The sequence below is a fragment of the Mobula birostris genome, chromosome 1 (assembly GCF_030028105.1).
Source record: "Mobula birostris isolate sMobBir1 chromosome 1, sMobBir1.hap1, whole genome shotgun sequence".
NCBI classification, from domain to species: domain Eukaryota; kingdom Metazoa; phylum Chordata; class Chondrichthyes; order Myliobatiformes; family Myliobatidae; genus Mobula; species Mobula birostris.
The window spans coordinates 171853059-171868123 of NC_092370.1; the positions used below are offsets into that span (position 1 = coordinate 171853059).

Consider the following 15065-nt stretch of genomic DNA (forward strand, 5'->3'; position numbering starts at 1 on the left):
TGAGTGGGCAAGGGAGTCACACAAGGAGTGATACTAATCTTATTTACCAGAATTTGCATTTAGATTATGAGAGCACTCAGTCCTCTTTTATTGTCATTTCTAAATGCATACATGCATTAAGAAAAGATACAATGTTTTTCTGGCGTGATATCACAGAAAACAAGACAGACCAAAGACTAACACTGACAAAACCACATAATTATAACATATAGTTACAGCAGTGCAAAGCAATACCATAATTTGCTGAAGAACAGTCCATAGGCACAGTAAAGAAAATAGTCTCAAAGTCCCCGAGTCGATCGACTCCCGAATCCCCGATAGCGGCAGCAAAAGGGAGAAACTCCCTGCCATAAACCTCCAGGCACCGTCAACTTACCGATACCTTGGAAGCAGCTGACCACAGCCGACCCTGAGTCCATCCGTCCGAAAACTCCAAGCTTCCGACCAGCATCTCCGATACAGCCCCCCGAGCACCATTCTCTGCCGAGTGCCTTTGACCTCTCCCCGGCCGCTGAAACATGCAAAGTCAAGGATTTCGAGGCCTTCAGCTCCAGAGATTCAGGTTACCACACAGTAGCAGCGGTAGCAAAGCAGACATTTCAGAAGTTTTCCAGATGTTCCGCTATGCACTCATGTCTGTCTCCAGAATCAGAATTGTGCACGGTCCCCTACTTGACAGATAACAGATATTCATCACCGGAGAGGCCGCGCGTGCTGTCGTCGCGCCGCCATCTTCTCCCTTTGCTATGTTCATAGCTTGCTATGCCATTGTGTTTCAAATGCTCTTCGAGATAGTTCTTCAATGTTGTGAGACTATCGACCCTTACCACCTTCTGTGGCAGTGTGCTCCAGACTTCACTAGAACCAGGCTGAAAAATTTCTTCCCCAGATCCACTCTGAACCTCTTGTACTTATCTAAACCCTATGCGCTCTGGTCTTAGATGCCTCCACTCTAGTTATACCTCTTATAGAATCTAGTATAACAATAGTCATTATATTCACCTACAACCTCTCTGTATCACTGCTTTCACTCAGAAAGTGAGCACTAGCCATGTGTGCAATAAAACTTTAGCGGCTTTGACTTGTGCTCATTTGTGAAATTCCTTGCACTTACCATGCTTTTCAAGTACGGCACAGAACATGAGTGAACCAGCATGAGCTTTCCCACAAAATGTGCCAAGATATTAAATGGCATATTACTGTTTTTTTTTACATCATGTAAATGAAAGAATTTTTTCCTGGAGAGCGACAGAATAACTACTGGCTCTGGGTTATTTTGCTTCACCCTGAATAGTCAACTGGCCGTGGGTTGCCCTTGGACTGCCGAATGCATGGGATGAAGTATTAAAGTGACAGGCAACTAGCGGCTCAGAGTTCACTGAATAATGAACTCGAGATTAATGAATCAACATTTCTACCTGAAAAAGTACTTGGGTCCTCAGACGATAGAAAATGGTGAGGTAAAATTTCCATTTTCATGGTCCCTACCAGCACTATTTCAATTGGTTGAACTTACTTTCAGACTCAGCAACTTCTTAAAGTCCATAACTTTCTCTAAATCCTAAGTGTGCCTATGAAAACTTGTTAACTGGTTCATAAAGGCAATCATGAAGAAGGCATGGCGGTGGTTTGATTTTCATTGGGAGCTTGAGAACTTTTGGTTTGTCACCAAAGACTCTTAGAAATTTCTGCAATGTACAGTGCAGAGCATTATGAATATTTGCGCCACATCCTGCTATGGAGCCTCTGAAACGCAAGAGACTGCAGAGCATTGTAGACTGAAATGACCTGGCATAACCCTATCCATCATTGAGGGCATCTTCATGAGGCGGGGCCTCAAGAAGGCAGCATCTATCATTAAAGACCCTCACCATTCAGGGTCACCACTTCATTTTGCCACCGTTGGGCAAGGAGGTATGGGAGCCTGGAGGCCCACACACGATATTTTAAGAACAGCTTCTTCTGCTCTGCCATCAGATTTCTGAGAAGTCCATGAACTCTATCTACCTTGCTGTTGGTCTTTTGCACTATTTATTTTGTAAGTTACAATCATTTGATGCCTCTCACTGTACTGCTGCTGCAAGACAATACATTTCATGATACGGATCAGTGATAATGCACCTACTTCTGTTAAGGCTGCCACATTGTAGGGTACAAAGGATAATTGTTGCAGTGAGTCTCAGTCCTCCTGCCTTACCTCTCTATCTAGTGCATGGATAACTGCATTGGGCCTCATTCAGAGTTGGAAATTTTATCACTTTTATTGTCAATTTAAAATCCAGTTTTGCTTTCACATGGTCCATTTCTGACAGTTCGCTTTAGAATCCCACAGTCCGTCACAGATATCTTGGCAATACTTTTTCCACCCTTCATCCTGTAAGGACTCCACACCACTCTGTCATTTTCTCTGCTCTGTCACGTTTGTTCTGAGCCCAACACCATCCACTCCAGTACTTCTGGGATGACTTCTGATTTCCTTAAACACAGTTTCCTTTCTCCACCAATAATGACACAACTCCCAGCTGCTGTCATTTCCCATAGTTCTCCTTCCTCACTCCTGTGACCAAAATCTCGTATAATATTTCCCCTATTATCATGCAACTGCAGGAGATTCAAACTTGCTCTTTTACTCTTTGCCTTCCACCATCCAGGGACCAATCTTTACTTCATAGCTATTACCTCTGACTCCATAATATCTGCCACATTTAACATAATATCACCACCAGAAACATGTTCCCAATTCTTCCTGGCAACCCAATGATTCCCTTGTCAAATGTCTTGCTCTTTCATCTTTACTAAAACCTACTCACCACTTCGACCACTTTCCCATGGAACCTGGAAGATGCAGGCTTGCCTGTTAACTTCCCTCAACATTCAGGCACCCAAACCCCTTCCAAATGAAGCAGTGATTTACTTGTACTTTTTTCCATTTTAGCATAGAGCATTCATGCTCACAATATTATTTCCTCTTCAGTGGAGCATCCTCTACAACAAAGAAACCAGATGTAGATTGGGTATCTTTTGTGCAGAACCGTTCTATCATTATAAACAAAATGGTAACCCTGAACTTTCAGTTGCCTGTGGGTTTAATTATCCATACTTTAGCCTTCACACTGCTCCAACCAAGCCTCACACAAGCTTAAGGAGAAGCCTCTCATCCTTCATTCAGGCTCATTGCAATCCTTTGGAATCAGTGTTGGATTCAACTATTTCAAGTGGCCAGACTTTCCAATTCATTATCAGCATTAGCTAGTTCTGATGAAGGTGACCAATGCCTGCCTGCCTGCCTGCCTGTCTCTCTCCTGCCTGACCAGACCAATGATCTAGAATGCTCATTTACTTTGGATTTGCAGAGTGTGGTGGAGGAGATGGCAGCGCGACGCAGCTCACAGCGGCCACTCCGGTGGTGATGTCTGTTATTTGTCAAGTAGGGTGCCGTGCACAATCCTGATTTGATGGAGACGGACACGAGAGCACAGAGGAACATCTGGTGAAACTTCTGAAATGCTTGCTTCACTGCTGCTGCTACTGTGTGGTCCAGAATCTCCAGAGAAGGCCCCGAGTCCTCGGCTTTGCTTGTTCCTCGGCGGCCGGGGCGGGGTCGAAGTGCTCGGCAGAGGATGGTGCTCGGTGCTCGGTGTCGGAGGGCTGATCGGAGGCTCGAAGTTTTCGGACGGACTCAGAGTCTGCTGCGGTCGGGTGCTTCCAATGGTGCTGCATCGGCGAGTTGGCGGCGCTTGGAGGTTCATGGCAGGGAGAATTTCTCCCTTCTGCCGCCTGCGTGAGATGATGAGTCTGTTGGGACTTTGAGACTTTTTTTTACCGTGCCCATGGTCTGCTCTTTATCAAATTATGGTATTGCTTTGCACTGTTGTAACTATATGTTATAATTATGTGGTTTTGTCAGTTTTAGTCTTGGTTTGTCCTATGTTTTCTTGTGATATCATTCTGGAGGAACGTTGTATCATTTTTTAATGCCTGCATTTTTGAATGACAATAAATGAGAACTGAACTGAAGTTCAATATTTTGTATCTCTCAGTTTCCTTCATGTTTTTCTCTCCTCAATTTTATATCCATCACTTTCTATCTACACCTCCTTCGGATATTCACCACCCTCTCTCAGCCAACACCACGACCTTCTGTGTCATCAGTCTCTGTAAGCCTCTTTCCCATCACAGACCATCCTTTATTTTCCCCAATCCATCACTTCCTTTGCTTCTTAAACGTATTTAGTTTCTTTTTTTTTTTGTTCTGGTGAAATGTCATCAACCTGCAATGCAAACAGATGTTTCCTGACATGCTGAATCATTCTGCCAGTTTTTGACTTTTATTTTATGTTTATTATTTTGTTCTGAACCTATGATGCCTCCTTAAAATGATTGTTAAATCAGTATGAAGGCTGTCAGTGGATTTGTAATCATAAGTTGCCTGAACATGACTAAACACCACGTTCCGTCCTCTTAAAGGATTTTTTAATGAGCCGGCAAAAGATATTTGCAAATATCCTGTATTCTCTACATATATATTTGGAAATGTCTTATAAAATATCACATATATACACTACACATTTAGCCTGAGAGTTTTTAATGAGGGAAAGTTTGAGCACGCTGCCACCAACCAAAGCTTGTGGGAGCTGCATCAGATCTGTCATCACGTGGGACATGAGATTAGCAGCAGCAAATTACAGACTGCTGACTGTGTTTCTCCACACAAAGAACATAACAAGGCCTTACCAGTTTGCAAATCAAATGCAATAGTTACAGACCGTTGTCTGGATTTTCCTCGGTAACAGTGATGGTATGTGGCCACAAACCGAAACCTGGTAGATCTCATTCTACTGTTTGCAAATTCGACAACTCCTGGTGACAAAGTATCAGGCACTACAGAATTATCCCCACATGAAGGAATGCCTCTCATGTCCTTTTCTGCGCCTGTGCAGAGTGTGCAAAGACCATCATGAATGTCCAGGGTCGTAGCCAGTTGTGGGGGTGTTGTGGAGAGAAAGCTTTATTCTCTCGGTTTTCCTACCTTTTCCTGTGTCTATTGCTCAATGAGTAAGCAGTAGAATAAACATCACTCCACAATTGAATATTGAAAAAATTACAAAGGTGCCCATCATTTTTTAAATCTCACTGTCATTACAATGCAGCCAGTTACAATATATTTGAGTTTAACATCTGAACATTTGAATCCCACCAGATCAACTTAATCTCTTTAATGATTGATTAAAGACGCAGCTAATGCCTACACACAACCCCCACAACCCCACATCTTACCTGTCTTATTCTCTTGAAACCTAATAACCTCTCTCAACACAACTCTTTCCCCATTTCCCCAGGTATTCACCCACTCTCAATTTTCCATGGTGTTTATCATTCTATTTAAAATATTTATTTATTTATTTAACGCTACAGTGTGGAATAGATCAATAGGTTCTTTGAGCCATGCCGCTTAGCAACCCCCGACAATGCTGATCTAACCTTAACCTAACCATGGTGCAGGAGGCGTGTATCCTGCACTGTGCGTTTATTCTGCTTATTATGGTAACTAATCACATTGTTGGGGGCATTGTAAAAGCGGGATGAATAAATTACGTATTCCGTGGCAGTTTGTAGCTCAGAGCCAGTAGAGCTCATATCTTTATTGACCACTGAGATAATGTTCAATAATGGTTAATTGTGCTAATTGCTAATAAAGGATCTAAATAGTGAATTTGATGCTTTGGAGCAATCATTGGAGCTGTGGGTGTGTCATGCAAATATAACAACTCCATCTGGGGTTGCAGGAGGGTGGCAATTTTGTTTAGATTTTGGATCAATTTTGCCACAACACACGGGATAATTTACAATGACCGATTAGTGTACCCATTGGTTTTTGGACTGTGGGAGGAAACTGGTGTGCCCAGGGAAAACCCATACATTCTACAGAGAAGATGCACCAACTCCTTGCAGAGGATGCCAGGATTGAACACTGAGCTCCGTCGCCCTGAGCTGTAATAGCATTGTGCTAACCATAACATTACTGTGGTATCCACATGGACACTGAGATATTCATTATTGACACACTCATTACTGGAATTGTCGAAAATGGACCAATAAAACAAATGAACTCCAAAAATATATAAGATCATTCCAGTGAAAAATTATATTGATTTGTTAATCATCACTGGTGAAGAATTATTTTAATATTGCCAAAGGAATACTTGTTCTGAAGTGAATAGTTGAGGGTCAATATCACTTACCTCATCTTTGCCGTGGAACAGGTACTCGCACCCGTTGCTCAACCTGAAACAAGCCCAAACATATATTGTTTCAAACAGGTACTTGCCTGTAGAAGGACATTGCTAAAACATCATCAGCAAATACTCTATTTTTAGTTCTGCATTTATAACAAATAATTGGAAGGAGTTTAAAGGCTGTAACATAAACTGGAGACACAAAATGTACATAACCATCACAAGCTTTTCTATCCTGGCTCCTAATGTCGTCACCTATTTTAAATCTATGCAAATCCACCTTGTATCGGTTTTACTCTATAAGAGAATCAGTTGCTTCCCATTAGAAAAATTACCAAATACGTGTGGACTTAGAAGAAAGAGGGGCAACATATAAGGGGAACCAAAAGACTTATTTTTCCCATCACTGACAAATATTCAGCATGAAAGTGAGTGAGGCCTCCTTTAGTCGGGGTTGACCATGCATGCTGCATCCTGGCTGTCTAGACATGCAGGCCTGGCAGTACCATGTGGAGAGCGAGCTGTTGCCCATGTAGCAAGCTCCCTCTCTCCATGCACCCTGATGTACCCAAAGGAATGGCAGAGACTGATACAGTTTGGTACCAGCAGCATCGCAGGAGTTGCCAATCAGCGTTGAACTCAACGTAGGGCTGCCCTTAGGGACTCCAGCTCTGGAATTTTCCCTCAGGGTTTACTCCTGAAGCCTTCCCCATGAATGGGTATAGCTGCAGGGCATCTGAGGTTTGAGATCAGAGTTCTCCTAGGTAAGCTGCCAACCACAGCTGACAAGCTCCATCTGCCCAAAGCACTGGTTTTGTGGCACCAGTGACACGCCTTTGCCCCTTTTCCTGTCAGTAGAAACGTTTCCACCAGGCTGAGTAGCTAAACCATACACGTAGGTCAGGATCTGGACTTGGTTGTCAGAGGCCATTTGAGGTGCACGGTATGAATACTGCCAGTGCTAAAGGGCCACGGTAATTTCCTTCCTGTTCAGAATTCCTAAATAAAAGAATGAATCCATGCACTGTTTGGTCATCAGGGAAAAGAAAACAGTGTCTTTAAGAAGGTCTCAAAATATGCTTCCTACACACACACACACACACTTACTTTGGAATAATTAAATGATGCCAAGGAAGAGTTGAAGACCTCTTTCCAAATAAAAACTATACTTCTGAATCATAGTCATCAATGATTTTAAGAAGTGTAAGTTTTATAAGACATGACACTTCAATAGAAAATATACCCCGGTGGCTGTGCCCCTTAACAACAGGTACTCCTGTTTGAGTACTGTTGGGGGGGATAGCTTACCCGGGGGAAGCGACAGTGGCCGTGCCTCCGGCACAGAGTCTGGCCCTGTAGCTCAGAAGGGTAGGGCAAGGAAGAGGAGGGCAGTTGTGATAGGGGACTCGATAGTAAGAGGGTCAGATAGGCGATTCTGTGGACGCAGTCCAGAGACCCGGATGGTAGTTTGCCTCCCTGGTGCCAGGGTCCGGGATATTTCTGATCGTGTCCAAGATATCCTGAAGTGGGAGGGTGAGGAGCCAGAGGTCGTGGTACATATAGGTACCAATGACATAGGTAGGAAAAGGGATGAGGTCCTGAAAGGAGAATATAAGGAGCTAGGAAGGGAGTTGAGAAAAAGGACCGCAAAGGTAGTAATCTCGGGATTACTGCCTGTGCCACGCGACAGGGAGAGTAGGAATGCGATGAGGTGGAGGATAAATGCGTGGCTGAGGGATTGGAGCAGGGAGCAGGGATTCAAGTTTTTGGATCATTGGGACCTCTTTTGGCGCAGGCGTGACCTGCACAAAAACGACGGGTTACACTTGAATCCTAGGGGGACCAATATCCTGGCAGGGAGATTAGTGGGGGCTACTGAGGTGACTTTAAACTCGAATGGTTGGGGGGTGGGAATCAAATTAAAGAGGCTAGGTGAGAGGAGGTTAGTTCACAACAGGGGGATGGGAACCAGTGCAGAGAGACAGAGGGGTGTAAAGTGAGGGTAGAAGCAAAAAGTACTAAGGAGAAAAGTAAAAGTGGCAGGCCGACAAATCCAGGGCAAGCATTAAAAAGGGCCACTTTTCAGCATAATTGTATAAGGGCTAAGAGAGTTGTAAAAGAGCGCCTGAAGGCTTTGTGTGTCAATGCAAAGAGCATTCGTAATAAGGTGGATGAATTGAAAGTGCAGATTGTTATTAATGATTATGATATAGTTGGGATCACAGAGACATGGCTCCAGGGTGACCAGGGATGGGAGCTCAACGTTCAGGGATATTCAATATTCAGGAGGGATAGACATGAAGGAAGGGGAGGTGGGGTGGCGTTGCTGGTTAAAGAAGAGATTAACGCAATAGAAAGGAAGGACATAAGCCGGGAAGATGTGGAATCGATATGGGTAGAGCTGCGTGACACTAAGGGGCAGAAGACGCTGATGGGAGTTGTGTACAGGCCACCTAACAGTAGTAGTGAGGTCGGAGATGGTATTAAACAGGAAATTAGAAATGTGTGCAATAAAGGAACAGCAGTTATAATGGGTGACTTCAATCTACATGTAGATTGGGTGAACCAAATTGGTAAAGGTGCTGAGGAAGAGGATTTCTTGGAATGTATACGGGGTGGTTTTTTGAACCAACATGTCGAGGAACCAACTAGAGAGCAGGCTATTCTGGACTGGGTTCTGAGCAATGAGGAAGGGTTAATTAGCAATCTTGTTGTGAGAGGCCCCTTGGGTAAGAGTGACCATAATATGGTGGAATTCTTCATTAAGAAGAAGAGTGACATAGTTAATTCAGAAACAAAGGTTCTGAACTTAAAGAGGGGTAACTTTGAAGGTATGAGACGTGAATTAGCTAAGATAGACTGGCAAATGACACTTAAAGGATTGACGGTGGATATGCAATGGCAAGCATTTAAAGGTTGCATGGATGAACTACAACAATTGTTCATCCCAGTTTGGCAAAAGAATAAATCAAGGAAGGTAGTGCACCCGTGGCTGACAAGAGAAATTAGGGATAGTATCAATTCCAAAGAAGAAGCATACAAATTAGCCAGAGAAAATGGCTCACCTGAGGACTAAGAGAAATTCAGAGTTCAGCAGAGGAGGACAAAGGGCTTAATTAGGAAGGGGAAAAAAGATTATGAGAGAAAACTGGCAGGGAACATAAAAACGGACTGTAAAAGCTTTTATAGATATGTAAAAAGGAAAAGACTGGTAAAGACAAATGTAGGTCCCCTGCAGACAGAAACAGGTGAATTGATTATGGGGAGCAAGGACATGGCAGACCAATTGAATAATTACTTTGGTTCTGTCTTCACTAAGGAGGACATAAATAATCTTCCAGAAATAGTAGGGGACAGAGGGTCCAGTGAGATGGAGGAACTGAGCGAAATACATGTTAGTAGGGAAGTGGTGTTAGGTAAATTGAAGGGATTGAAGGCAGATAAATCCCCAGGGCCAGATGGTCTGCATTCTAGAGTGCTTAAGGAAGTAGCCCAAGAAATAGTGGATGCATTAGTGATAATTTTTTAAATCTCGTTAGATTCTGGACTAGTTCCTGAGGATTGGAGGGTGGCTAATGTAACCCCACTTTTTAAAAAAGGAGGGAGAGAGAAACCGGGGAATTAGACCGGTTAGCCTAACGTCGGTGGTGGGGAAACTGCTGGAGTCAGTTATCAAGGATGTGATAACAGCACATTTGGAAAGCGGTGAAATGATTGGACAAAGTCAGCATGGATTTGTGAAAGGAAAATCATGTCTGACGAATCTCATAGAATTTTTTGAGGATGTAACTAGTAGAGTGGATAGGGGAGAACCAGTGGATGTGGTATATTTGGATTTTCAAAAGGCTTTTGACAAGGTCCCACACAGGAGATTAGTGTGCAAACTTAAAGCACACGGTATTGGGGGTAAGGTATTGGTGTGGGTGGAGAATTGGTTAGCAGACAGGAAGCAAAGAGTGGGAATAAACGGGACCTGTTCAGAATGGCAGGCGGTGACTAGTGGGGTACCGCAAGGCTTAGTGCTGGGACCCCAGTTGTTTACAATATATATTAATGACTTGGATGAGGGAATTAAATGCAGCATCTCCAAGTTTGTGGATGACACGAAGCTGGGTGGCGGTGTTGGCTGTGAGGAGGATGCTAAGAGGATGCAGGGTGACTTGGATAGGTTGAGTGAGTGGGCAAATTCATGGCAGATGCAATTTAATGTGGATAAATGTGAAGTTATCCACTTTGGTGGCAAAAATAGGAAAACAGGTTATTATCTGAATGGTTGCCGATTAGGAAAAGGGGAGGTGCAACGAGACCTGGGTGTCATTATACACCAGTCATTGAAAGTGGGCATGCAGGTACAGCAGGCGGTGAAAAAGGCGAATGGTATGCTGGCATTTATAGCGAGAGGATTTGAGTACAGGAGCAGGGAGGTACTATTGCAGTTGTACAAGGCCTTGGTGAGACCACACCTGGAGTATTGTGTGCAGTTTTGGTCCCCTAATCTGAGGAAAGACATCCTTGCCATAGAGGGAGTACAAAGAAGGTTCACCAGATTGATTCCTGGGATGGCAGGACTTTCATATGAAGAAAGACTGGATGAACTGGGCTTGTACTCATTGGAATTTAGAAGATTGAGGGGAGATCTGATTGATATCCTAAATCCTAAAGGGATTGGACAGGCTAGATGCAGGAAGATTGCTCCCGATGTTGGGGAAGTCCAGAACGAGGGGCCACAGTTTGAGGATAGAGGGGAAGCCTTTTAGGACCGAGATTAGGAAAAACTTCTTCACACAGAGAGTGGTGAATCTGTGGAATTCTCTGCCACAGGAAACAGTTGAGGCCGGTTCATTGGCTATATTTAAGAGGGAGTTAGATATGACCCTTGTGGCTACGGGGGTCAGGGGGTATGGAGGGAAGGCTGGGGCGGTGTTCTGAGTTGGATGATCAGCCATGATCATAATAAATGGCGGTGCAGGCTCAAAGGGCCAAATGGCCTACTCCTGCACCTATTTTCTATGTTTCTATGTTTCTATAACTGGGTTCCTAGGTCATATGTAAGTGGATGATATATCAGCAATATCATGCAAGACTGTAGACTACCTTCATTGCTTATTGTGGAACACAAAACACTTATGCAATCAATTATTTTGAGTTTTATACTTATAATTAATTTAGATCACTTTGTAGAGATCTGTTTCACTTTGACACGAACGAGTCTTTTTCTGTTAAAAAATTAAATCTACTGTGATTCAATGTTGTAAAACAATAAAACATGAAAACTTCCCAGGGGGTTAAATTCCTTTTTTTTAGGCACTGTATATGCAATAGTCCTCTATGGACCCTGTCTATTCTTTTTTCTGCCCCAATACAGCAAACATAGTGTGTATAATCAATGATCCTATCCTCCATGGGCATACTGTCTTCTCCCCTCTCCCATCAGGCAGAAGATACAAAGACCTGAAAGCATGTACCGCGAGGCTTAAAGACAGCTTCTGTCTCACTGTTACCTTGAGCAAACCACTGATACTATAACATGGAATCTTGGCCTCACAAACTAACCGGTTATGATCTTGCACTTCGTTGTTCCCCTGCACCACACTTCCTCAGTTGCTTTCACACTTTATTCTGTATTGTTATTGTTTTACCGTATTCTGGCTCAATGCACTGTGACATAACTTGATCTGTATGAACAGCATGCAAGGCAGGGTTTTCACAGTATCTTGGCACGTGTCACAATAATAAACCAGTACCAATAATGAGTACATAGCAAGGTCCCACAAACAGCAATTCATGAATGTTTTATGAGGTGAGGAATGTATGTTGTCCAGAGCACCAGGATTAAACTCTTTGCTCTCTTTCAGATGAGCTACATTAAATCTATTACTTTCACTGAGGAAACCAGGCAGGTCGCCTCATTATTAATCATCCAAATGATGGCTCCTCCAACTTAACCGCATTGGATTTTATGTTCTCAAATCCCTGTCATGAGACTGTACCCACAATCTTGACGTTTTAAGGATACAAATGAAGCCATGTCTGAAACAGATACAGCCGCGGTGATACAAAAGATAATCATGTTTATTTTGTACTGAAAACAGGATGTATATCTAATATACACATCTGCAAAGTCAAAATTCAATACATAAACTGTATGCTCTAGCCAGATATTGCAATGCTTTTGGAGTATGGGTGGAAGATATTAATAAGACAGACAGGAGACGCGCAATTTTGTAAATGCTGTGACAAATTTGTTTAAGGTTTTACAGTTATCTAATACAATTAATTATCTAATATGCCTGAAATAATACTTGCTGGTTGACCTTCATTTGAACTTTTATTTGGCACAGCGAAACATATCCTATTTTGATGATGTGCATTTGCCAACACCTATACATTCCAGGAGCATAATGGCCTAGGAATGTTGTTTGGGATTTTTTTTTCCATTACCTCAGGTTGACATTGCTATTGTGGATATTGTCCCTCTTTGGGAGCTTAGCTGAATATTCCTGTTAGTGATTTGGTTTGCATGATCTAATTCTGTTTCAACCATATGAGGAAAAAAAAACATCCTAACTACCATCCTACAACACAAAATCGGTGCAAAAACTTACATGAAGTGATCACTCACCGCAGTTTAAATACATGCTTTTTCTTCTTGTAATCAGCAGCCACTTCACAAATAGCATCTTTCAGATTCAGTGGGTCCTCTCCGTGGTATGTTACACCCGCACTACAATTCTTTGTGTCTTTGTAGAAGTAAAATTCACCACTCTTCAGGGCACAGTACAAGGTGATCCATGACCTAAGTTCGAAAAACATTAGGGAAAAAATGTTTCTTTCATTAATAATTAGGCCATTCAATGCCAACTACTTCTGTGCTAAAATACGGAATGATGCTGAGTATAATTTTAATTGATTTCAACAGTTCCATTCAAAAAAAAGGACATTCTTCCCCTGCAAACCTTACAATTGATGTTGCATGTATACAGTATTTCTGGAAAAGGATTTAAACTGGTATTGTTATCTCTGTACATGAACTTTCCATCAGCTTACTGAATTGTCAGTAAGAATGGAAATGTGCCAACTCTGCCCCAAGGTACTGGAACTACTTGTAGTCCTTCAGTCCCATCCGGGCTATTACGGAGAGCATAAATGAGATGTCATTAATCTTCCCTGCTTGGACATTTCAGCACCAAGCAGTGCAGGAAAGGAGTAATTGAACCTGCTAGTGATAAAGAGCTTCCTAAATGTTCAACATTGAAAGAACTGACATAGGTGATACTGTGAAGGTGGAATTAAAACAGTTTTGGCGATAGATGAAATTTGGGTTTGTAGTTCTGCTCAGGGACAAAGAGGACATCTGAGTGATGCTCTGTGGGGGGGGGAATGAATGGGTTAAAATTAGGGATGAGTGGTTAGTGGGTAGACATTAAAGGCTTCTGAATTTAGGGCTGAGTTAAAAGACAGCTTTGAATTGAACAAGTTATCAAATAATCAATACAAAGACAAATAAAACCTGGATATCATCAGCAGAGAATTTATTCTGAGAGCCATACAAGGAAAGATGTACATCATTTTAAATCAAATGAGTTTCCAGTCAAAGTGAGTGTTTATTGGAGAATGCAGCATAGTTTGAACTTTGAGGTTCCAGTGTTGGGCTTATTCAAGGTGAGGTGGGGGTGGGGTGGGGTGAGATTTTATCAACACACTATGAAATGAAATAGGCAATTGACTTATGATTTAATTAACATATAACCAGTGCATTTAAAGGATATTTTTGAAATGCACGGTATGTGTGTTACAATAGTTACCCCTGTAGCTTCTCAGAATTAACCTAATACTACTTTATGGGTAGGTAAATGTTATGTGAGATCGTGAACATCAGTTCACACAAGTTATTTACAGTTGGAGACAAAAGATCTGAACTGTATTCCTACTTAGATCATAAGAGTGAAAATTTAGAGCCTTAAAAACTCACCTGTTTGATGCCTTCCTGTTAGGTCCTTCCAGTTCATGTTTACGTCCCAGATATCCCTCCAGCTGGGCAATTTCTTCTCTTGTGGTAAAACTGGGAAGTGTAGCTGATGTTCTGGGCTTGTCTATTTCCATTGCAGGCAATATCAGCGGTTGAAGCTTGGATGACCTTTCATAAGACTGCTCTTCCAACTCTAATTTTTCTTCACTCTCCAAAGTTTTATCTTCTGGGCTGTCAGTACCATTTACCATGTTGGACAAATCTTCAGATGTAGTTTTCTATGGAGGGTGCAGATAACATCAGAGACTGAAACACTAAGCATTTTTTAAAAAGTTATGACCTCTATTGTTTTTGAATTAACTCAATAATTCTGATTTGGTGATCAAAAAAACAACCATCAGAGATCCACGTCATCAAGAAAAATCCTGGAATTGTATATTTTCAGCTCATAGTTAGCTTTACCAAAATGCAACCAAACCAACAAAATATAAAATAGTTCTCACATCAGTGGCTATTGATCTTAGTGTTAATATGTCAGCATGGCATTTCTTTGTTTATTAAATGAACTGCATTTTAATTATTTTAAATGAAAGTGTACAGCTTTTACTGAAAATAGGAAGAAAGCATTGTGTGTTTATAGAGTAACAGTGAATATTCACTTAATATGTCTGAAGGTAAGTTATCCTTTAAAATTGCCCAGGGTCTTCATTCCCTTTTGATCCTCCTGCCTCACTCATTTCTCAATGGCTCTGTGCTCTGGTGTTCACCTACTAAGTCAAAATTAGCACAAAGGAACATCCACCTCACAACATTACATTTTAATTTCAGCTCTAGCTGTCACCCCCACATCTGCTGAGACA

The 15065-nt window shown here is 42.1% G+C and overlaps 1 protein-coding gene across 6 annotated transcripts in view; it reads right to left on the reverse strand.

Annotated features, from left to right (window-relative positions):
* Positions 1 to 15065, reverse strand: part of LOC140201653 (spectrin beta chain, non-erythrocytic 1-like) — a 325497-nt gene that overhangs the window by 7016 nt on the left and 303416 nt on the right. For 5 of the 6 annotated variants that reach the window (XM_072266114.1, XM_072266104.1, XM_072266123.1 and 2 more), the window contains 3 exons: positions 14209 to 14483; positions 12859 to 13032; positions 6243 to 6285 (listed from right to left, as the gene is read on the reverse strand). In XM_072266114.1, coding sequence (XP_072122215.1) covers positions 6243 to 6285; positions 12859 to 13032; positions 14209 to 14483 — 492 coding nt within the window. Of the gene's footprint in view, positions 1 to 4734; positions 4933 to 6242; positions 6286 to 12858; positions 13033 to 14208; positions 14484 to 15065 lie in introns of those variants that run through there. The other variant, XM_072266150.1, reaches the window with a different exon arrangement.